General features: G+C 39.4%; 1 protein-coding gene across 4 annotated transcripts in view; it reads left to right on the forward strand.

Moving 5' to 3' along the window:
- The window catches only part of Npepps (aminopeptidase puromycin sensitive), an 89,602-nt gene that overhangs the window by 42,723 nt on the left and 22,707 nt on the right, over positions 1 to 24,172 (forward strand). For 3 of the 4 annotated variants that reach the window (XM_037201294.1, XM_028869070.2, XM_037201292.1), the window contains 11 exons: positions 2,738 to 2,859; positions 7,725 to 7,832; positions 8,993 to 9,193; positions 9,708 to 9,804; positions 9,916 to 9,949; positions 10,707 to 10,821; positions 14,293 to 14,457; positions 16,379 to 16,483; positions 17,891 to 17,951; positions 20,447 to 20,556; positions 23,376 to 23,439. In XM_037201294.1, coding sequence (XP_037057189.1) covers positions 2,738 to 2,859; positions 7,725 to 7,832; positions 8,993 to 9,193; positions 9,708 to 9,804; positions 9,916 to 9,949; positions 10,707 to 10,821; positions 14,293 to 14,457; positions 16,379 to 16,483; positions 17,891 to 17,951; positions 20,447 to 20,556; positions 23,376 to 23,439 — 1,182 coding nt within the window. Of the gene's footprint in view, positions 1 to 466; positions 565 to 2,737; positions 2,860 to 7,724; positions 7,833 to 8,992; positions 9,194 to 9,707; positions 9,805 to 9,915; positions 9,950 to 10,706; positions 10,822 to 14,292; positions 14,458 to 16,378; positions 16,484 to 17,890; positions 17,952 to 20,446; positions 20,557 to 23,375; positions 23,440 to 24,172 lie in introns of those variants that run through there. The other variant, XM_037201293.1, reaches the window with a different exon arrangement.

A 24,172-nucleotide genomic window follows, 5' to 3' on the forward strand; every position in this document is an offset into this window, starting at 1 on the left:
ATGTTTTTTTTCTGTTGTTTTTTGTTTTTTGAGACAGGGTCTCATTTTGTAGTTCTAGCTGATCTGGAACTCTCAACATTGTAGACCATGCTGGTCTCAAACTCAGAGAGAGATCTGCCCAAGTGCTGGGATTAAAGGGGTGGGCCACTAAGCTGTCTTTATATATGTTTTTAAAGGTTTACCATCTAAACATAAGTAGTTTATATATTGAAATTAAGTATCTAATTTGAGGAAACAATGTAGTTGCATGTGAATAGGTATAAAATTAAAGGTCTATTAAAAGTTTGTTATCATGGTGTTTGATAAATGAAATTTGTCAAAAATCCTTTTTTTCTACTCACGTTAAAATTATATTAATAGTAATACTTTGTGATTAGTATTGTATAATGTGAAACTAATTTATGAATTATTTAAAAAACATTTAACTTGTGTTTTGTTTGAATTTCAGGTAATTATCCTTTCCAATACTTTGTATTTTGTTTAGTAAGCCACTCTTTGGAAGTGGTCACTGTCAGTATCTTGTTATGGTTTGATGGCCTTGGAGATTTAAAACCAAGTAAAAGTGTAAGCAGCCTTTCTTATTTAGTTATGAGTTTTAAACCCACTTTTGTTCCAAATAGGAAAAAGTGAAAGTAAATTTACTGTTAATATGAGTTATGTTAGAAAACCGACTGCCAGTTTCATCTGTGGATCTATAACAGAAAAGTCCATCAGTCAGTTCCCACTAAGGGTAATGGAATTGAAAAATAATCTATTGTATTTTCTTTGAAAACTTTAATAATCTTAGTATATATTAAATTCCTATAGAGACTAGAGGATAAACCAATTAATTATTTTCTTACATTTTTACATTACATATTCCTTTTTTAAGATTTATTTATTTATTTTATGTGTATGAGTGCTCTATCTATATGTACGCCTTTATGCCAAAAGAGTTCATCAGATCTCATTACAGATGATTGTGAGCCACCATGTGGTTGCTGGGAATTGATCTCAGGACCTCTGTAAGAGCAGCCACCTCTTATCTGCTGAGCCATCTCTCCAGCCCTAGTTATTCTCACTATCCATTATTAATCTGTCAATAAAAAAGACTCTAGTAGTGTCTTATAACTGTGGTAATGTTTATTGTCCTAGGAATCAGCTATTCTTGTTAAAGACAAAAGTATTCACTGGAGTTCGGGATATAGCTTAGTGGCAGAGAACCTTCTTAGCACTATTCATGATGTCCAGAGTTCATCCTAGCACCACAAACCAAAACATATTTATTGTCCCTGGAGATGTCACAGATCAAATGTCTGATTTTCAAACTATGCCTATCACAGATGTCTACCGGTTGAGCTTTAGTTAGCTGTTAGTGTTGTTTTCCACATGATTATTTTAAAAATGTGACACTATTCTGACTAGTGCTTACTTTGCTGTTGTAGTCTGAAATTCTGTCTCAAATACCTGTCAGAATGACTTAGTGACATGTAGGAAAATGATTTTAGCCATGTAGCAGATGCACTTGTTTTTAAGTAGAGGTGAGTGATGCCTTTGTCCATTGCCTGTTGTATAGACTTCTACTTACATGACTTTGAACCTTTCCAAAGAGCACATTCAGTTTTAGGCATGAAATTTGACTTTAAGACCATACAAAAAGATAAGTCAAAGGAGGAAAAAGTCAATGACATTTAATGAATGTCAGGCTTTATAGCATTTCAAAATGACAATCTAAAATATTAGGGTATGAAAGTCTGGTATGATTGGCTAATCATTTTCCTCATGTCGTTAATTTGTTAGGCTCACTTTCTCCTGATCTTATTATAAGTAGGCATATGGAAAAGATCAGTCAACATTTTTTAAAAATTCTTTGTGTGACTTGATCTGTGAGATGTAGAGTGGATTGTTGTTTTACCATGAAGCTGACTTTAGCAGGTGAATGCTAGATATAATTATCTTTATTCTATTGTTAAGAACAGTACAGAAAAGCAAAAGTTGAACATAGAGGCAAAAACTCATTTTGCTCTTAAAACAATATGGATATGTATTTAGGTTGCATTTTCGCTTCCATTTAGTAATTTCTTTCTTTAGTATTAGTGCTCAGATTATTGAGGTGATTCTGAGAGTTCATTTTATACCCTATAGTTGATCAAATAATTGCTCTTTCCTATAATTCCTTACAAGAATATGCATCAGTGTTCTATGTGGATCAAACAAATACTGTCTTTAAGCTTAGAATAATTGACTGCATTTCTCTTCTTGTGCATAAAGTTATCTAAAAAGACTAATCACATGGTATAATTGGCAGAGAACATGTTTTGGGTAAAAACATCCTTGCTGCTTACTTATTGTATGACCTTTGGAAAGCCACTTTAAAATTTCAGCCCTCATTTCCTCTTCTAAAAAAGGGGAGTCACTACCTCCAACTTGGTGAAGTCGGAAGTCTCATGCACAGAAACATGCGTTAGATATTAAATAATGAATGTTTTCTTTCTTATTCTTGATTTATATATTGTGGTAATTTGAGACTTACTGAAATTGTTTTCTAAGCAGTCACCCTAAACAAGACTTTAAGGATTAGTTTACCATTTACAGCAATCAGTATAGTATTCTCTTCAGTGCCAAAAAGAGTATTTGAGAAAGGAAATGCTTTGAACATTGTAGTAGCCAATTGAATATAGTGTCTTCAGGGCATGTTTCTGATACCTGTATTTATTAACATCTCCATAAAAAGATCTCTGTTTATCTTCAACCACAGGTACAGGAACCTTAAAGATAGATTTTGTTGGAGAGCTGAACGACAAAATGAAAGGCTTCTACAGAAGTAAATACACCACCCCTGCTGGAGAGGTGCGCTATGCTGCTGTCACTCAGTTTGAGGTAGGTGGTGCTCCTCACTAGTGTAATTCCTTTTGGTTTTCATTTATTTGCTTATTTATTTATTTATTTTAGTTTTTTGAGACAAGGTCTCTCTATGTAGCTCTGGCTGTCTTGGAATTCATCTGTATAGCAGGCTGGCCTTGAACTTCACAGAGATCCTCTTGCCTTTGCCTCCTGAGTCCTAGGATTAAAGGTGCACACATACCCAACCACTAATGTAATTCTGTTAGTTGTTTTGTTTCTTTTCTTTTTTCTCAACATAAGGTTTCTCTGTGTAGCCTTGGCTGTCTTGGAACTAGCTCTGTAGACCAGGTTGGCCTTGAAGTCCATGTCTCTGCTGGGATTAAAGGAGTGCACCATCATGCCTGGCCCTAGAATTTATATTTTATACTCAGGATTTTTTTCTGTCTATGTAAAGGAGATAACTAGGGCTGAGGAGATAGTTCATTGTTTAAGAGTCCATTTTGCTCTTGGAGAAGACCTGAGTTTGGTGGTTTCTAGTGCCTATATTGGGCAACTGAACAACTCCAGCTCCAGGGGATCTGCTCTCCCTTGTGTGTATGCACTCACACACGTAAGAAGAAATCTTAAAAGAAAAAGAGGGAATAAAGGATATGAGTTGGAGAAGAATATCTATCCAGGTAATAATATACATGTAATGAATTTTAATCAGAATTGCTTTTGTTCTTATTGTTGTTTTAGGCTGAATAGCGAATTTGAGAACTGCCATAGCTACCCCGTATTACCCCGTCAAAAATAAACCAAAACAAACAAAAATAGACTTAGCACATTTGTGTATGCTTGTTTCTTGTTTCTTGTTTCTTTCTTTTTTTTTTTTTTTTTTTTTTTTGGCTTTTCAAGACAAGATTTCTCTGTGTAGCCCTGGTTGTCTTGGAGCTCACTCTGTAGACTAGGCTGGCCTCGAACTCACAGAGATCTGCCTGCCTTTGCCTCTGCCTCCTGAGTGCTGGGATTAAAGGCGTGCTCCACCACTGCCTGGCCATTGTTTCTTTACATTTATCCTCGAATTTTAGCTGTAGCACATCTCTAGTTTTTGTTTTGTTTTGTTTTTGTTGTTTGTGTTTGTTTTTTTTACTTTGCAGGGTTTTAATAGTCAAATGCAGCAGTCTGGTTCAGTTCAGCTCTTTGACTTCCAAAGCGGAGGCAGGGGCTGCTTCCGCTTCTCTGCCTTCTCCTTGTCTGTGATGACCAGGCTGTAAAGGTACCTGCTGCCACAGACCTTGACCTTCACATTATCCTTGTTCTTGATCTTGACGGATTTGGCATCCTTCCACTGGACTGTGAGCAGAAAGTCCTTGATTTCCTCAATTTTCCAAGGCACGGTGATGGGCGATTGACTTGGTGACTGCACCTGGTTGTGGACTGTTCTAGGATTTAACTCCCTTCCCCACCTACCCAAAAAACCTCACACTTTTGGGGATGTTTTGAGATAGGGTTTCTCTGTAGCTCTGGCTGTCCTAGAACTTGCTCTGTAGACCACAGATATCTGCTGCCTCTGCCTCCTAAATGATGGGATTATAGGTTTGCGCCACAGTGCTTGGCTGCTGTTGTTGGTTTTTAATATTACTGTGAAATTTGTTCTTCAACAGTTTCATAGGTGTATTTCTCTGTCTTTTAGCTTCCTCCCACTCCAAGTCCCTTTCTCACATTCATGCCTTTTGTTTTACGTGGTGACTCTGATTTTATATACATAAACATTTTTAGACTTTTTATTTTGTGTGTGTGTGTGTATGTTGTGTGTGTGTAGGTTGAAGTGCCCACAGATGTCAGGCATCTGTTCCTCTGGAGTTACAGAGGTAGTGAGGTCCCCTACATAGGTGCTGGGAACTGAATCAGGTCTTAGGCAAGAGCAGTACATGCTCTTAACCTCTCCCGTTTCTATAGCCCTGACTCTGATTTTTAACCAGGACTGTCTGTGTGTGGCCGTGGGGTTAGAACTATCTATTGGAGACTGACAGGTGTACCATGTGGTACGCAGCTGAAGGTAATAACTGTCCCTCCCCTAGAATCCATCAGTTGCCAAAAGTTAGCTTGGAACACAAACAGTTGTGTTTTTATTTAATTGACTTACTTTTTATATGTATGGGTGTTTTTCCTACTTGGATATCTGTGGACCATGTGTATACAGTGCCTGTGGAATCAAGAAGAGGGTGTTGGAACCCTTCGGTCTGGAGTAACAAATGGTTGTGAGCAGCCATGTAGGTGCCGGGTCCTCTGGAAGAGCAGCCAGTGCTGTTTAACCACTGAGTCATCTCTCTACCCCCAAAGTGTTTGCTTGCTTATTTGTTTGTTTGTTTTGTATGTGTTTCGAGACAGGGTTTCTCTTTGTAAAAGCTCTGACTGTCCTAGAACTCACTCTGTAGCCAAGAGTGAGTTTTGTGGCTTTGAACTCACAGAGATCCGCCTAGCTCTGCCTCCTGAGTGCTGGGATTAAAGGCATTAAAGGCGTGCACCACCACCACCACCACCACCACCACCACCTGGCCCCGAAGAGTTTTTTAACTTGGAATATATAGTTATATGCTGTGGCACTCATGTGGAAGTCCGACAACAACTTGGGGGAGTTGATTTTTCCCTTGTACCTTGCAGGTCCTGGAATTGAGCTCAGGTGTTAGACTTGTCACAAAGTACCCTTACCCAGCTGAGCCATCATGTTAGGTTTCCAGTAAGGTTTTTGTTGTTGGTACTGTGTAAGTTGGGCTTGTCTTTCTTTACATTCTTCATGCTCTTCCTGACTTAGCTTGTCCAGTGTTGGGTTTTCAAGTATGTATCACCAGCCTGGCTCACTTCTGTTTCCTGATAGCATCCAATTTAAAGTGTTCTGTTTCCTTAGATCTGCCTCAGATAACACAAACAAAAATTGTTTAACATGTTTTTTTAAGAGCTTTCTTTTATTCTGGGGGGAGTGGAGGGGGTGCGTCTCCTTTATCCTTGGCTGACCTGGAACTCTATCTGTAGACCATTGTGGTCTCAAACTCAGAGATCTCCCTGCCTCTGCTCCATGAGTGCTGGGATTAAAGATGTCCATTCATGCCCTACTTTTAAAAATAGATTTGTTTTATTTTAGTTCTCTGTGTGTTTACATGCACACATGTGGAGTTCAGGTGCCCTAGGAAGCCAGAAGAAGGTATTAAATGTCCATGAATTTGGAGTTACAGGCAATTAAGAGCCACCTGATGTGGGTGCTGGAAACCAAACTTGGGTCTTCTTAAAGAGCAATGAGAGCTCTTAACCATTGAACCATCATTCCAACTCCTGTGAACAGGTGCACAGATGTGAGCAGATACATGTGTTCATGGAGGTCAGAGTTCAGCCACAGATATCATTCCTCGGGTGCTTCCCCCCGCCCCCCTTTTTAAGAGTTTCAATTAGGGCTGGAGAGATGGCTCAGTGGTTAAGAGCACTGGCTGCTCTTCCAGAGGTCCTGAGTTCAATTTCCAGCACCCACATGGTGGCTCACAACCATCTGTAATGAGATCTGGTGCCCTCTTCTGGCCTGCAGGCACACATGCAGACAGAACACTGTACATAATAAATAAATAAATCTTTAAAAAAGAGAAGAGAGAGAGTGTGTTTCAATTAGAGCTGGGCATGGCAGTGCATGACTTTAATCCCAGCATTTGGAGGTGGAAGAGGCAGGCAGATCTCTGAGTTCAAGGCCAGCCTTGTCTACAGAGCAGTTCTAAGACAACCAGAGCTGCTCAGAGAAACCCTGTCTGGAAAAACAAACAATACCACAAAACAAAAGTGTTTTTGTTTGTTTGTTTGTTTGCTTTTCGAGACAGGGTTTCTCTGTGTAGCTTTGCGCCTTTCCTGGAACTCACTTGGTAGCCCAGGCTGGCCTCGAACTCACAGAGATTTGCCTGGCTCTGCCTCCCGAGTGCTGGGATTAAAAGCGTGTGCCACCACCGCCCGGCTTAAAACAAAAGTTTTAATTAGGCTAGACTAGCTGGCCAAGGAGCCCTAGGTCTTTTCTTATCTCTGCTTTCCCAGCCCTGGGATTACAAATACCACCACAAACAGAATCTGAGGATCGAATGTAATCCTGTTAACTCAGTACACACTTCCTGACTGAGCTATCTCCCTAATCCTATTTTTAATTGTTACAGAAAGAATGAGGTCTATAACTGGGCCAGATAGTGACGTTTTTATGTCCAGTGTATAGGAACGCCATTAAACAAATGACCTATTTGGAATTGATAGAGCATCTGTTTTGATTCTCATTCTAGATAAATAGCAGAGTCCATCAGCGATTGGGAATATTTTTACTTTTTTATTACCCCACATGGTGTTCTTTTCTGTATTGATGATTTTTACTTTAAAATAAAAGCCAGAGGTACCTTCTCTCATATTTTTCCTAATCTGAATCCTTACAGCATGGTATTAAATGTTCTGTGGTTGTTTTTTGGTTTTTTGTTTTGTTTTTGTCTTTTTTGAGATAAGGTTTCTCTGTGTAGCCGCCATCACCCAGCATGTTCTGTGTTTTGTGTTGTGTCTACACTATTGATAAAGTTATTTATTCATGTTAAATCTGCAGTGTTAAAATAGTTTAATAAAAGCAAGAATTAATTACAAACGATTCTCATTTTGTTATGATGTTTAGGAGAATAGTTCCCAATAATTGCTGGTGGGACAGTGGTAATAACATTGTGTTTACTTTGCAGTCAGCACCTAGCTGGTTTCCTGGCAGAGTAGACATTAAATCTTTGAAGGTTGTGCGTAGACATTAGTAGAAGAGGGCTTGCTGTTATATGGTGTGTGTGTGTGTGTGTGTGTGTGTGTGTGTACATACAGCCTCTGAGGTTAATCTAATGGTATTTATAAGTTTATATGTTTTCCTTAAGGCTACTGATGCCCGGAGGGCTTTTCCTTGCTGGGATGAGCCTGCTATCAAAGCAACTTTTGATATCTCGCTGGTTGTTCCTAAAGACAGAGTTGCTTTATCAAACATGGTATGTATGTGCTAATGAACTGTTAATAGTCTTTGGTATATTTAGTTTGTTTATTAAATAGGATAATGTGAAACCCCCTAGCTTAGTACATACTACACCATAGAAGTGTTTCTATTAGTTTTCTTTATTTTGAGTAAGTCTTATTTTCCTTGGTTGCTTTTGATTTTTTTTTTTCTCCTCAAGGAAGAACTTCTCTGTTAGAGCCACTGACAAGATTCTCACTTTTTGCTGTTTTGTTTTTGAGTCAGGGTCTATTATATCCAAGGCTGTCCTGGAATTTACTTTGTAGCCTGAACTGGCCTTTAACTCACAACTGTCTTCCTGCTCATCCTGGGTACTAAAATTATGTCTATGAGCCACCGTGCCTAGGTTATCTACTTTTGAAAATCGAAGGACATAAGTAAGGTACAACCTTACATATTACCTGAAGTAAGAGTAGTGGCTTTCTCATTAAATCCTAGAAGTGATAGCTATATTTAAAAAGTACATTAGATTTTTGACTGATTATATTTTTAATATGCTCTCTTTACTATTACTGATCTCATTCATAAACCAGATAAGCTTTCATTACTTAAACAGTATGGTCCAGGAGCACCTTGTTTAAAATGTGCTGTAACCAGGAGTTTAGACTTGACTGTAGAGGGCTAATAGCTGCTAGGGTGGTGAAAGTTCAAGGCCAACCTGGACTACAGAATAAGACCCTTTCCCAAAAGCCCAAAGTAAGCAAACAAAACATGTAGTTTTTGCCTACTTACTGGTAGAGAGAATTCCATAGAGAATGCCATTCTCTTCTCCAACATTCCTAGAGAGGAGACTGATACCCTAAAAAGAACATTCATTTACACTGCAGTATGAATACCTTTAGGGTCTGTTTCTTTGCTCGTCTTTTTTTGCTTTTTCAAGACAGGGTTTCTCTGTGTAGCCCTAGCTGTCTTGGAACTCACTCTGTAGCCCAGGCTGGTCTCAGAACTCTGAGATCCACTTGCCCCTGGAGATCAAAGGCATGTGCCACCACTGCCCTGATGAGGAAAAAGCTTTATCAGATCATTTTCCTTCTGAGAGGAAAAACCTTTATGATATAAAAACACTGATGAACTGGGATTAAAATTAAGACATTCTAAGTTTGCTTTTGTTTTCTGTTTTTGTTTTTTTCCCTGAAGAATGTAATTGACCGGAAACCGTATCCTGATGATGAAAATTTAGTAGAAGTGAAGTTTGCCCGCACACCTGTTATGTCTACATATCTGGTGGCATTTGTTGTGGGTGAATATGACTTTGTAGAGACAAGGTCAAAAGATGGTGTATGTGTCCGTGTTTACACCCCTGTTGGCAAAGCAGAGCAAGGAAAATTTGCGCTAGAGGTAAATGTCCTTGAAGAGGATTGTTCCAACAGTCCATAACTCCAGGTTGGGGAATTTACATTTCTGATCAATTATTAGTACAGTTATTTGTGATTTAATTGGAAAGTTGTTTTAATACTTTCATTTCACTTATTAGACTTGGATATGCCAACCTTGATGTTGGATTAACATTTTATAAGATAATGATCTAGAAAATAGAAAAGAGAGGGCTGAGAGTGTATGTTTATCATTGCATGAAGTCATGGATTCAAACCTGGCTCTGGATAAAAGAGAGAATATAAAAGCAGAATTTTGTTTTTCTGTGGAATTATCATGAAAATACAGTAATATTGTTCATACCAGGTTATAGTTCAAGTTTGGCCAGTAATAGAAAGCTTGTGGAAGTAGGATTCCCTGGGGTTAATTTCTAGAAGCTTATGGTAGTTTGGCTTAAAACAGGTTTCCTTTGTGGATTTCTGTGTGACTCATAACAAAGTATTCATTGAATGTTTTTTGTTTGTTTGTACTTTCATAGGTTGCTGCTAAAACCTTGCCTTTTTATAAAGACTACTTCAATGTTCCTTATCCCCTGCCTAAAATTGATCTCATTGCTATTGCTGACTTTGCAGCTGGTAAAGTAAATTTCCTTTTATTGCCGAATTGTATGATTTTATTTGAATTTTGTGATTTTTGAGGAAAAGTATGCATATGTATCAATAAATGTTTATATTTATTTTATGAAGGTGCCATGGAGAACTGGGGCCTTGTTACTTATAGGTATGTTAATGACACATTACTCTGCCCTCTTTCAAATCACTGATTGCATTCTGTTCACAGATGAGTGCTTTTGCTTTATGCTCCAGGGTACATTTTTCTGCCTCTCCGGGTGTCATGAATATTGAAGCATGCAGATGGACGTTCCTCTCTGGTGCTACTATCTGAGGGTGCAATATTTTTAACAGGAGCATTTGGCACGTGTATCGCTTTTAGCTGTGTTCTTGGCTGAAGCTCATTGGTGTGGCTCCTTCCCAGCAGTTACACAGCTATTACCCAACTTGAAGAGCCTCCCTGATTCTTGTGTTTTCTAGGCAGATTTTTACATGTCTTTCAACACATCACAAGCATGTGGCTTATATAGTTTCTGAGACTGAGTCTGTAAACAATTTTTCCTTCTACTTTCAGTTGCCTTTTAGATGAGCTAAGCTTTGTGAGCCTGCTCCATGCCCTTTTGGGGACTTTAGAATGTCTTCCGATGCTACTCCCTTGAGTCTCTCCTGATGATCATAGTCTTCCTAGTCAGCAGACAGCATGCTGATAAACTTGTATGTCTTTGATCTTATGTTGGACAAAGTCTACCAACGTAGTCTTCTGTCTTCCTGGATCCTATTAATCTTAAAAATGCCAAGAAAATGTTAACTTGATATTGCTAAAGCTTAGCATAAATCCATCTGACTTACTGCCTGAACCTCCTTCATTTCGCTTTTATTGAAATGCTTTTACCATTTTATTTATTTATTTATTTTTTTAAATACAGGGAGACCGCATTGCTTATTGATCCAAAAAACTCCTGTTCTTCATCACGCCAGTGGGTTGCTCTGGTTGTGGGACATGAACTCGCCCATCAATGGTTTGGAAATCTTGTTACTATGGTATTTAATATTTTTAAGTGCTCAAATATATCCATCTATGTCCTGCTGCACATTATTTTGGCCTCACTGTTTCAAATTTGCTATCATACTGTGCCAAAGAAATTGGATGATAGAAGCATTTTATTTTAAGTTGGTGGCACACGCCTTTAGTCCCAGTGCTTGAGAAGCAGAGGCAGTCAGATCTCTAAGTTTGAGCCCAGCCTGGTCTACAGAGTGAGTTCCAGGACAGTTAGGTCTACACAGGGAACCCTGTCGCACAAAACAAAACAAGAAACATTTTCTTTTAAAAAGTCTGTTTTGCAAAAATATTTTTCAGGGCTAGGCAAATACCTCAGTGGTTAGGTACTTGCCCAACATGCTGAAGGCCCTTAGATTCCCTAGCAAAGAGAGGAGAGAGAGTGTTATGAGAACAAAAATGAGACCATATTTGCTTAACAGGAAATACTTTGTAAACTTCTGTGATTTGTTTGCAAATAGGGAATGTTAAGATACTAATTTGAACTAGAGAAAAATTTGTCTTAGACAAAGAGGAATGAATTGTGTGGTGAGATTTTCAGAACTGTAGTTTCTTGAGTTATCTGTTATGTAGTTGCTAGTTGATAAGATTTATATAAACACAAAATTTATCTTTATTAAATTAAAGTGGTTGTTAACAGTCATTTTTATTTGCCTAAAATAAGATGAAGTTTGATGGAATAAAAGTTTTTTTTTTTTTTAATCTGCAGAATAAAGTTATACTTAAATCCAACTAATTGGAGTTTTCAGTTACCCTGTGTATTTTGTACCTGATGTTTCCCCTTTACTATAAATAAAAGTCTATCTGTGGAAGCTAATTATGTTAGTGTTTTGAAATACAGAGTTTAATATTTACCAACTAGAGGCACCTGTGTAGTGAAAGAATTTCTTCATAGCCAGAGAACTGAACCTGACTTGGATGTAGGTTAAGTCCATATATATTAGAAATGAGCAAGAAAGTAAGGTGTGTTCCAACTGTGACTTAGCTGAGAGCATTTCTAAAGAAAGTCAGTCTCTGAAATAAGTTTGTCCACTTTTCTTTAGCTGCTTAAAGCTTTTCTTATAGGTTTTTTTTTGTTGTTGTTTTTTCGAGAAAGGGTTTCTCCGTGTAGCTTTACGCCTTTCCTGGAACTCACTTGGTAGCCCAGGCTGGCCTCGAACTCACAGAGATCCGCCTGCTCTGCCTCCTGAGTGCTGGGATTAAAGGCGTGAGTCACCACCGCCCGGCTTGTTTTGTTTTCTTGAGGCAGGGTCTTTATATAGTCCTGGCTGGCCTGGAGCTCATAATGGCCTGCTGACAAGGCTGACTTGGACCTCATAGACATTCTCTTGCTCCTGCCTCCCAAGTGCTGGGGTCACAGGACTGCACCACCACCCTGCCTTGGTCTTTTCTTTGAATGCAGCAAGTCTGCTACTTCCTACCAAGTCTCCCCTCCTCCTCCTCCTCCTCCCCTCTCCTCCCCCTCCCCTCCCCTTCCTTCCCCTTCCTTTTTTTTTTTTCTCTTTGGTTTTTTGAGACAGGGTTTCTCTGTGTAGTCCTGGTTGTCCTGGAACTCATTCTGTAGCCCAGGCTGGCCTCACAGAGATCCGCCTGCCTCTGCCTCTGCCTCCCAAGTGCTGGGATCAAAGGTGTGCACCACCACATATTTTTGCTTCCTACCAAATATTTTTGCTCAGCTTTGGGAAAATATGATGATTTATGACCAGCAATAAATTTTAGCAGAGGGAATATGTGCTTATTGTTTTGAAACAACTTTTTACTGTGTTTATATAACTGTCTTTATTCGATGTCAGTTGTTCCAAAGGTTTAGTGTTCAGTAGCTTTGAACCAGGCGCTTACTAATACCTAAATGGCACAGCTTTTATTACCTAATATTAAAAATATTTGATCCTTTCAAACTGTGTAAGTGCCCTTTTATTATTCAACAAAAATTCTCTGGCTTCTGTCTTCGATTTATATTACTCTCCTAAGAGATTTAATCAACTTCAATGAAAATTAGACTGTTGTGTTCTAAGAAGGTGGTTCCTAAATGTTTTCATCTGTCACCCATTTGTTTTCATTATAGAGAGAATTCTTTATTAGTTTCTGTGATTACACCCACAGAGATAAAACCTCACATATTTAATAGTGTTACCTCTGTACAGATGGAATAGAAAGGTTTACTGTTTCTAGACCAGTATGGCTGTTAATTTCTATACATTGCCATTTCAACATGGTAAGCTGAAACAAATCCCGTCCCCCCACACCGCCCCACCTCTTGCAAATTGTATCTGTTACTGATTTTATTCTTGGTCTGTTCTGCTCACTATTCATTCTCATTTAGCAGATTGAATTTTCTGTTTCATAAATACTTAAATATCGTTTGCTTTTTAGCTACTTCCTGCCATGTATGACATTTCTGTTACATTTATGTAATCCTTATAAGGCTGTACTATTTTTCTATTTATTTAGAAATAGAAACCCAAGTCACTGTTTCTCCTAGTCATTGTGTGAATAATTTTTTAGTTTTTTTATTTGGTCCTGATAGCTGTGGTTTGGTTTGGGTTTTTTAAAGAGAAATTCTTGGCTTCAAGCAATATTCTGGTTTTCTGCCCAGCCTGATGCCCTGTTGCAGTGAACTTAATAAATTGTTCTTGCTGGGAAGTGAGTAGGGGAGAGTGAGACTCTCATTCTTTATTAAACTTTTTTCTATTTTCTTTTCTTTTTTTTTTTTTTTTTGAGAAGGATTAGCCCTGGCTAACCCAGAACTTGCTATGTAGACCTGGTGGCCCAAAATTCCTAGAGACCCACTGTCTCTGCCTCCTAAGAACTGGCATTAATGTATATGCCACCATGCCTGGCCAGAACTTTTTTCTCTGTGGCAGGGCCAGGTACCATGGCTTCACTTTGTAACTGAAACAAGTGATCCTCCCAAGTTCTGGGATCCTAACAGTATACCCCAGTAGGGGCTGGAGAGATGGCTCAGCAGTTAAGAGCACTTGCTGCTCTTCCAGAGGACCTGGATTCAATTCCCAGCACCCACATGGCAGCTCACTAGTGTCTGTAACTCCAGGTCCAAAGGACCCAACATCCTTACATGCAGACAACCACCAATTCTCATGAAATAAAAATACATAAATTGAAAAAAATCAAATACTAAACTTTTTTTTTTCTTCACTGTGAGGTTTGTTTATCTGGTCTTTGCATATGTGCTCTGTTTTCCTCTTCTGTACACTTAAAACTCTTCCTCCTTTTTACTCCTGGCAGTAAGAAGTTCTTTATCCATGTTACCATCAGTTGGCCTTTCTTTTATTATTCTTTTCTCAAATATGGGTTCTTTACTAGCTGGTTTCTGTTGAATTTTAGGTTATTAAAGTACAAATTTTTCAAGTATAATAGAAGGGAGACATGGTTCTCAAAAGATGGAATGACTATTATTTTGTTTCCTTCACTTGTTTCTACTTCTTTCTTTTTAGGAATGGTGGACTCACCTGTGGTTGAATGAAGGCTTTGCATCCTGGATTGAGTATCTTTGTGTAGACCACTGCTTTCCAGAGTATGATATCTGGACTCAGTTTGTTTCTGCAGACTATACTCGGGCCCAGGAACTGGATGCCTTAGATAACAGCCATCCTATTGAAGTGAGCTCTACTTTCCTACCATTTTAGTGAAATAAGTATAATTTATTATGTCTCACGATGCTTAGAATTCTGAAAGGAAAAGCTGCATGGGTGATTTCCCTTGGATGATTTATTTTTAGCTCATATTTCCGTGCTTGGAACTGATAAGAATAAATTCTAAATAACATTTCTCTTTAAGGTAGGGAATAAATTTTGTCTTTGTAGAGGCAGGAACTCTGGGCATTTAATGAGGAAACCATGTCTATTGAGCAATACCACAACTGGTTTCAACAATCTGGACATAGTTCAGTATCATCAACGCACAGTGCTTTTGTCTAGTTCTTGGCCTGGCCTTCCTCTTGTACTTTCTTTGTTTATTTTTTAACTTTTATTATTAATAGATTGTGATTTAAAAAACATTTTTTTTATTTTTGTTTCTTTTTTTTCCTTTTGGGTTTTTCAAGACAAGGTTTTCCTGTGTAGCCCTGGCTATCCTGGAACTTACTCTGTAGATGAGGCTGCCCCCTCCAACTCAGCCACATGCTTTTGCCTCCCAAGTACTTGGATTAGAGGTGTACATCACCACAACTGGCTTTGTTTTGCTTGTTATTATTTTCTTTTTTTCTTTTTTGGTTTTTCGAGCCAGGGTTTCTCTGCGTAGCTTTGCGCCTTTCCTGGAGCTCACTTGGTAGCCCAGGCTGGCCTCGAACTCACAGAGATCCGCCTGCCTCTGCCTCCCGAGTGCTGGGATTAAAGGCGTGGCCACCACCGCCCGGCTTATTATTATTTTCTTATGTTGGTGGGAACACATGCCACAGTGTGTGTGTTGTATGTGTGTGGATGTCAGAAGACAGCTTCTGAGAGTTGGTTATCTCCTTCCACTGTAAGTTTTGAGGATCGGACTTGTCAGTATCATACGGTTAGCTCTTTTACCCACTAGGCCATCTTGTAGGCCTTTTTTTTTTTTTTTACAACCATTTTTAAAAATTTGTTTTTATTTTATGTACATTGGTGTTTTGCCTACATGTGTGTCTGTGTGAGGGTGTCAGATCTTGGAGTTACAGACAGTTGTGAGCTACCATGTGGCTATTAGGAATTGAGCCTGGGTCCCCTGGAAAATAGTCAGTGTTCTCAACCACTGAGTGATCTCTCCAGCCCCCTATTTTTGGTTTTTTAGATAAGATTTTGCTTTGTAACCCTGGCTAGATTAAAACTCACTATGTAGCCTAGGCTACCCTAAAAGTCATGGGTGATTTTCCTGTATTTGCTTTCTAAGAGCGAGGAGGTGCATCATTGTATGTGGGTAGGTAGCTCTTGTAGTTTATAAATTTTGCATCCAAGAACTGGAGTCACTATCCTGCTTTGTATTTAACCAGTGTTCTAAACTGGCTTTCAACCTTCCTAACCCTACCATCCTCTAAGACAGTTCTTCATGTTTTATATGTGACCCTAACCATAGTTTTTTTCGTTGCTACATCATAACTGTAATTTTGCTACTATTATTGAATCATAGTGTAAATATCTGGTATGCAAGATCTGATATGCAACCCCTGTGAAAGGGTCACTTGACCCCTGCTTGGAGGTCACAACCCATTGGTTGAGAACAGCTATTCTAAACCTTTATAATTTGTGGAAGAAATCAAATTGTTTTCATCGTGGTATTCTCTCCAGACACACTCAAGAAATATGGAGCTTGAACAGATTGCCTTTCATCAAAGGAGAGTCAGGATTAACCCTACACTGGACTCCAGCAGTGATTGTGCTGTATATTCTGTCTTAAGCTAACTGCTCTTATTTGTTAAGGGTTGTCATATACTTTCATGAGTAAGTTAAGGCAGAAGAATATTAGCATTAGAAGGGTTTTCCTAGAAAGCTTTTTATGTAATTCAGTGTTACAGGCTATCTGCTTGCTGTCATAACCCTGAATCACACTGTCTGCCAGGTCAGTGTGGGCCATCCATCTGAGGTTGATGAGATATTTGATGCTATATCGTATAGCAAAGGTGCATCTGTTATCCGAATGCTACATGACTACATCGGAGATCAGGTAAAAAAAATTTTTTTTTCTTCCAACCCTGAAATCATAGTTTTAAAGCATGCACAAAAATTTGGTCTGGGTTTTTTTAACCCCTCCCCCCCCTTGGAGCTGAGGACTGAACCCAGGGCCTTGCGCTTGCTAGGCAAGCGCTCTACCACTGAGCTAAATCCCCAAACCCTTGGTCTGGTTTTTAAAATTAAATTCTAAAAAATCAGTTTGTCTAAATAAACTAAAAATTACCTAGAAATTTAATTTAAAAAACTTGGTTATTAGAGTTTCCTAGAAGAATGCTATACAAGTTAGAATGTTTGTGGTAAGAATGGGAAGCTTGTATAAAACTTAGAAGTTGGGCATGTAATCCCAGTACTGGGGAGACAGAAGCAGGGAGATCTCTCAGTTCAAGGTCAGCCTGGTCTACATAGTGAGACACTATCTGTATTAGTTAATTTTCTATTGATGTGACAAAACACCATGACCATGACAATTTCTAGAAGGAAGCATTTAATGGGGCTTACAGTCTGTTGCCATTATGGGGGAGCATAACAACAGGCAGGCATGGCACTGGGGCTTTACCTAAGAGCGCTCTCTCTCTCTCTCTCTCTCTCTCTCTCTCTCTCTCTCTCTCTCTCTCTCTCTCTCTCTCTCTCTCTCTCTCACACACACACACACACACACACACACACACACCCTTTTCCCCCTGAGGTTGGGTTTTTCTGTGCAGCCCTGGCTGACCTGGAACTACTCTGTACTAAACTGGCCTCAAATGTAGAAATTCGTGTGCCTCTGCCTCTCAAGTGCTGGAAATAAAGGCATGCATCACCACCACCCAGCTAACAGCTCTACTCTTGAGACAAAGCCACCAGATAGAGCTAAATGGGAATGGCAAGAGTGTTTTGAAGCCTCAGAGGCTGCCCCTAGTACCACACCTCCTCCAAAAAGGCCACACCTCCTAATCCTTCCCAAACAGTTCTACTAACTGGGGATCAAGAATTCAAACATACAAGCCTGTGGGGACCATTCTCAATCAAACCACCACACTGTCAAAATAAATAAATAAAGGTACCACATTAAAAGCAAAAGTAGAGCTGGGGGGGCGGGCGCACACCTTTAATCCCAGCACTTGTGAGGCAGAAACAGGTGGATCTCTGTGAGTTCAATGTCAGCCTGGTCTACAAAACGAGTTCCAGACAGAGAAACCCTGTCTCAAAAAGAAAAACAAAACAAAACAAAAAAAAACACCCCAGCAAAGATAAAGGGTAGTTACTCTTAGGTAAAAGGTAGTGGGCTTCAAAAGGATATATGTTTTTCAGAGTCTGTTACTGTAGTATTTGAGTATATTTACTTTTGACTAATGTACATGTCTACTATAAATTCTGAGGTCTGAGTCACTTGACTTTAAAAATTTTATTTTTTCAGGACTTTAAGAATGGAATGAATATGTATTTAACCAAGTTCCAACAAAAGAATGCTTCCACAGGTAATCTTGGAGTTTTTGTTTTAATCTCTGTCTCCATCCTTGCGTTCCTCTTTTTGTCAAGCTGGAGGTCAGTCCAAGGCATGCAGAGCACATACTCCTCCAGCCTGAGCTGTACCCTGGCCTCCAAGATAATACCTAGTAACTTGAGATAGAAATACAGATAAAGGCCCTGGGTTTGATTCCTCAACACCAGACAAGGGGGTGCTGAAGAGAAAATGTTATTTTACACACAAACGTCATTTTATGAGTTATTTGCAGATCACGGACTACACTTTGAATAACAAAATCTGCTTAATGTTTTTTGTTTGTTTTGTTTTTTGTTTTTTCGAGACAGGGTTTCTCTGTGTAGCTTTGCGCCTTTCCTGGAACTCGCTTTGGAGACCAGGCTGGCCTTGAACTCACAGATCCACCTGCCTCTGCCTCCTGAGTGCTGGGATTAAAGGCGTGTGCCACTGCCGCCCGGCTACTTAATGTTTTTATTCCAGCTGTTTATGAAAGATGGTTGTCATTCTTGTATGCTTGGGCTGCCGTGAATGAGTTTGTAAACCGTCTTTTTGCAAAAATTGCAGTGCCTTCTGTCTTTCCTCATCACTAGTCCCCAAATACACGACTTTGTGAGCTATTAGAATTTCGTGATTGCCTACTGACCCAGTCCTTGTGGCTTCGCTCTGTTCGTCTCCTAAGCTAAGGCTGAAGCTGCTTCTCCCAAGTACTGTCCTACTTCCTATTGTAATTCTCTCATGTTGCGGTCCATACCTCTGTGTAAGCCATACTGCCCTGAATACTTTAGCTCTTGGCTATGTTTTTACTATCATCTCCTTATCCTTCTGTACTTTTCTGTGCTGTTACTGATTTCTTTTTTCTTTTTTTTTTTAATTTAATTTTTTTTCTTTTTTTGGGGATTGTGGGAACAGTGTCCTCTATGATGTAGTCTTGGCTGTCCTGGAACCAGCTATGTAGACGGAGTTCTCCCTGTACATGCAGGGATCCTCCTGCTTCTGCCTCATGTGTTCCATGACATCCAGCAACATCACCGTGTGTGTGTGTGTGTGTGTGTGTGTGTGTGTGGGGGGGCGTGTGTGCGTGCGCGCATGTGCTCGCGCCCACACAACAAATGTAGACGTCAGAGGACACTTTTTTGAGAGTTGATTCTCTTCTGTCACTAACGGTGAGGGTAGAGCTCAGGTGTCAGGCTTGTATAGCAAGTGCTTTTACTTACAAGCCCCACCCTAGTTTTGTTTTGCTTGTTTGATTGTTTTTAATTGTGTGTATGTGTCTGTATATGGGTCCATACCTGTACATATGCATGAGTCCCCGAAGACCAGAGACATCAGATCCCCTAAAGCTGGAGTTACAGGTTGTTGTAAATAGCCATGCATGAGTGTTGGGAAACTGGCCCCCTGCAAGAACAACAAATGCTTTTAACCATTGAGTCATAGCTCCAGCCCAACTTTCACGCCTGGCAACGTTGAATATATATTTTAACTTAAGTTACTTGAATGGATATAATGGATTTTAAATTTGTCAACGAATGTTTAATGAGCTTAAACATATTTCTGTGACTTTGTTTTGATTTCTTTTTGTTTGAACTTATCTGTTTGTCTCATTTATGATAATTTTTAATTTTCTTATTGACCAGAATGATTAAATTAATCTTAGAATAGACGTCCAGTTGTTTTTTGTTTGTGTCAAGGGTGTGGGCACATATGTGCATGCAGAAGCCAAGCGTCAATGTTGAATATCTTCCTCAATTGCTGTCTATCTTACTTGGTTTTTTGTTTTTGTTTTTGTTTTTTTGGAGACAGGGTTTCTCCGTGTAATTTTCGTGCCTGTGCTGGATCTCGCTCTGTAGACCATGCTGGCCTTGAACTCACAGAGATCCTGTCTGGCTCTAACTCCTGAGCGCTGGAATTAAAGGCGTGCGCCACCACCGCCTGGCTTATCTTACTTGTTTTGAGAAAGAATCTCTCCCTGAACCTCATCTGCTAGGCTGGTATAGCCGGTCAACAGACAGGACCCCCTCTGGTGTCTGCTTCTCTAGCACTGGGGGCTTATAAGCTTACTCCTAATTTTCTTCTTTCTCTGTCTCTGTCTCTGTCTCTGTCTCTCTCCTTTCCTTCCTTCCTTTTTTTTTTTAAAGACAGGCTTTTCCCACATAGTCTGGCTGTCCTGGAACTCACTATGTAGATCTGGCTAGCCTCAAACTCAGATATGTCCTCATGCCTCTGCCTCTCAAGTGCTGGGATTGAAGGCCCCAATTCAATTTTTTGTGTGAATGATGGTATGGCAAGAATTGTACCAAGTGAGTCGTCCCCTGAAATACTCTTTAGAGTAGAATTTACTTAGTTATAGCATTGTGGGTAGGGCATTTGTTCGACCCTCTGTGTGCTAGAGAAAACAGTTGGTAAGCCATGCAATGTTAAGGGTTAAATGAATTTTCTGATTTAGGAAAGAAACATAAACATTTCAGGTTATTATTTTCATTTTCCTTCTAGAGGATCTATGGGAAAGTTTGGAAAATGCCAGTGGTAAACCTATAGCAGCTGTGATGAATACCTGGACCAAACAAATGGGATTCCCTCTTATTTATGTGGAAGCTGAACAGGTAAACCTATACATAAGAAGCCCTTGTACTGCCAGGTGTGGTATCTCATCCCTGTGATCTCTGGACTTAGGAGAGACAGGAGGAGTCATGAGTTTCAGGACAGCCTAGCCAGATGGTTTGAAAAAACGAAAAGAGTATTAGTGCTCAAGGATGACTGTTTTTTCTCTGAGGATTTCATTCCTCAAAACTGGTAAGCTTATTAATGATTACACTTAATGAAGACTATTAGATGATACTTTTTTTTTCTTTAGGCTCAGCACCCTTATAAGGACTTCAGTAGCCTGCCTGGTGTAGTGGTACACACCTTTAGTCCCAGCACTTGGGAAGCAGACGTAGACAGACTTCTTGTGAGTCTTAGGCCAGCCTAGTCTGCATCATGAGTTCCAGGACAGCCAGAGCTATATTGCCTTAGTGGGGGGAATAAAAAGTAGATTTCAGTGAATACATGAGTTACAACAGAGAACAGTAATTCTCCACTTCCCAGTACTCTAAAAATTCATTTTACTTTTCTATCCAGGTACTTTCAAGGCCTTTCTGTCTTTGTTTTTATTAGTTTTTGTCCCAATGCCTAGCCAATGAGCGTGTACAATGGTGTTTTTGTTTTGTTTTGATTTTTCTGAGACAGGTTATCGCTATGCAGTCCTAGCTGGCCCGGATCTCTTAAATTCTAGAATGCATAATATCCATAACCCATAATACCTCTTTTTTAAAAAAATATTTTTACCTAATTGTAAATTTTTGTTTGTTTTTGTTTTGTTCTTTTTTGAGACAGAGTTTCTCTGTGCAACAGTCCTGGCTGTCCTGGAACCCACTTTGTAGACCAGGCTGGCCCTGAACTCACTGGGATCCGCCTGCCTCTGCCTCCCAAGTGCTGAGACTAAAGACATGCACCACCACCACCCAGCCCAACCTTTTTTCTTTTTTCTTATTTGTTTGCTTGCTTGTTTATTTTTTCTTTTTTGTTTGTTTTGGTTTTGGGAACATGGTCTTCCTATGTAGCCCTGGCTGGCTTCGAACTTCCAGAGATCTGCCTGCCTTTTCTTCCCCAGTAATGAGATTAAAGGTTGTGACACTATGCCTGAATTTCATTTCTGTTTCTTGTACTTAGTTAGTTACTAAGGTCATTTTTTTAGTCTAGGTTTACATTTAATTTAAGTAAGTTCAAATCTTTTATATTGTGTGCTCTTTAAATAATCTATTTATTTGTATTTTATGTACATTGGTATTTGTGTGCTCTTTGAAACATCCCAGAATGTAATGTTGATGAGCAGTCAAGAATATGACTGTCTATTGGTTGGATTTTTTTTCCCTCTGGTTGGGGTTGAATGCATGGTGTAGGTGTGCATGTTTGTGTGTGTGCATGCAGGTGGTAAAGGATAGAGGTCAGTAGGCTGTACACGTGGTTTTCTGACAGGATCTCTCACTGGAACCTGGGATTTGACAGTTTAACTAGGTGGACTGGTCAATAGGCTCCAGGCTCTGCTGTTTCTCCCTTGCAGACACTGGGTTCTAAGTGTTCATTCTCACACCCCAGTTTGTACATGGGTCCTGGGGATTGAACTCAGGTCCTGGTGTTCGCGTAGCAGGCATTATGCTGAGTTGTCATCTCACCCAAACTAGTTTTTGAAAACATATAATTTACTGCTTTTGGTTTTCTAGTTATTTGCAGTCACCCTCACCTTCACATTTGTGTTTTATTGCAAACTTGTACATTGAAAAAAGATGTGTATTGCTTTTACATCTGACAAGTAGCAGTCTAAGATTTGAATTCTGAATATTGAATCTACCTGTTAATCTAATAAAGTGGGGAAAAAACTCTAGATACAATCTTTTTCTATAAAGAGTAGTACAATTTGATTGGTTTGTTTGTTGTGTATACTTTGGGGGGAGTTGAACAAGCCTAGGCTAACTTTCTTTCTTTTTTTTAATTATTTATTTAAATTTATTTCATGTGCATGTGTGAGGGTGTCAGGTCCCTGGAAGTGGAGTTACAGACAGTCATATGCTGCCAAGTGGGTGCTGGGAATTGAACCCCAGCCCTCTGGAAGAGCAGTCAGTGCTCTTAGCCACTGAGCCATCTCTCCAACCCCCTAGGCTAACTTTCAACTCACTGTGTAGCATATTCAAGGGCGACCTGGAAGTCTTACTCTTCTGGTTCCCACTCACAAGAACTGGGATTACCGGTGGGCATTGGCATTCCTGGCTTTTTGTTCTGTATATTTTTAAAGACAAATAAGTTGCTTTTAGGAATTTCTCTCATCTGAGTATTTCACACCTTCAGAGGAGTCATTACATAGAAATTGGTCTTTGAAAAGTTTTACTATATTTAAATTTATTTTGTGTATATATTGAGAGCTGGTCTCTAGGGCATTTAAACAGGCCCTTTTATTTGTTTTTCTTCTGAGGTCTAAATAAAAAAGATTGACTTTTTAATTTATTCTTTGACAGTTTTATACATATATACAATGTATCTTGCATCCCCAGAACTCTTCCCCACACATCCCATTCCCACCCTCATGTTCCCCCCCCCTTTTTTTTTAAATAACTCATTGCATGCACATGGCTATAGGCCCAGCCACTGGAGCATGCACAACCTACAGGGGCCACACATCTGAAGAAAATCGACATCTCCCACCCCAGGGCAGCTGCTTATCAGCTAGGGGTGAGCTTAGATCCCCTCCCTCAAGAGTGACTTTTTTTCTATTCTTTAGTACCTCATCTGTATCACATAAGACATTTGTTTGTACTGTCTATCTTTGTCACAGAAACACCCCTCCTTCGTCACCATTGTTATTACAGCCTTTGCTTTGCTTCTGTAGGTAGAAGATGACAGAGTGCTGAGGCTGTCTCAAAAGAAGTTCTGTGCCAGTGGACCATATGTGGGTGAGCAGCATGCTATAAGAGGGGCTGATCAAGTGCAAGGCTCTGGGTTCGGTCCTCAGCTATGAAAAAAGATGGGCTGATCAGTAAATTCTGGGTTCTTACTAGTGGTTTTTCAAATTAAGAGTAAATAATAGCATGTTATTTATTTTTTGTGTAGTTATACTTTGAGTTTAATTTATTTTATGTATATGTGTGCCTGTCTGTATGTGCATGAACTATATGCAGGTACTATAAGGAGGCTAGAAGAGGGCATTAGATCCCCTAGAATAGAAGTTACTGGCAATTGTTAGCCACAATGTGGATGCTGGGAGTTGAACCCAAGTCTTCTGGAAAAGCAGCCAGTGCTCTTAACTACTGAGCCATCTGTTCAGCCCCAGTCTTTAAAATTTTATGTCTTATTGAAAATGAGTGAAAAAGGGTTGGAATACCTAAGAAATGATTTCTTTAGTCTTACTCTTGAAGGAATTACTGTGTTACTTTTTTTTTGTTAAAGTTATTGGGTGTAGTAAGTATTAAGTCCAGTGATAATTGTCTTTTCTTAGTAGTCATTATACCCAGCACTAGAGTTGGTTCATACTTTGTGTTCTCAGTGTCATTTCAAGGTAGAGAGTAGTATTTTCCTTTTACACATACCAAAGCTAAAGCTAAGGTATGGCTAGGTTAGTTAAGTTGCTCAAAGTCAGCTGGGTATGATGCTGTACACCTTTAATCCCAGTACTTGGGAGGCAGAGGC

This window comes from Peromyscus leucopus, chromosome 8b (assembly GCF_004664715.2).
Source record: "Peromyscus leucopus breed LL Stock chromosome 8b, UCI_PerLeu_2.1, whole genome shotgun sequence".
In the NCBI taxonomy this organism is placed as follows: Eukaryota; Metazoa; Chordata; class Mammalia; order Rodentia; family Cricetidae; genus Peromyscus; species Peromyscus leucopus.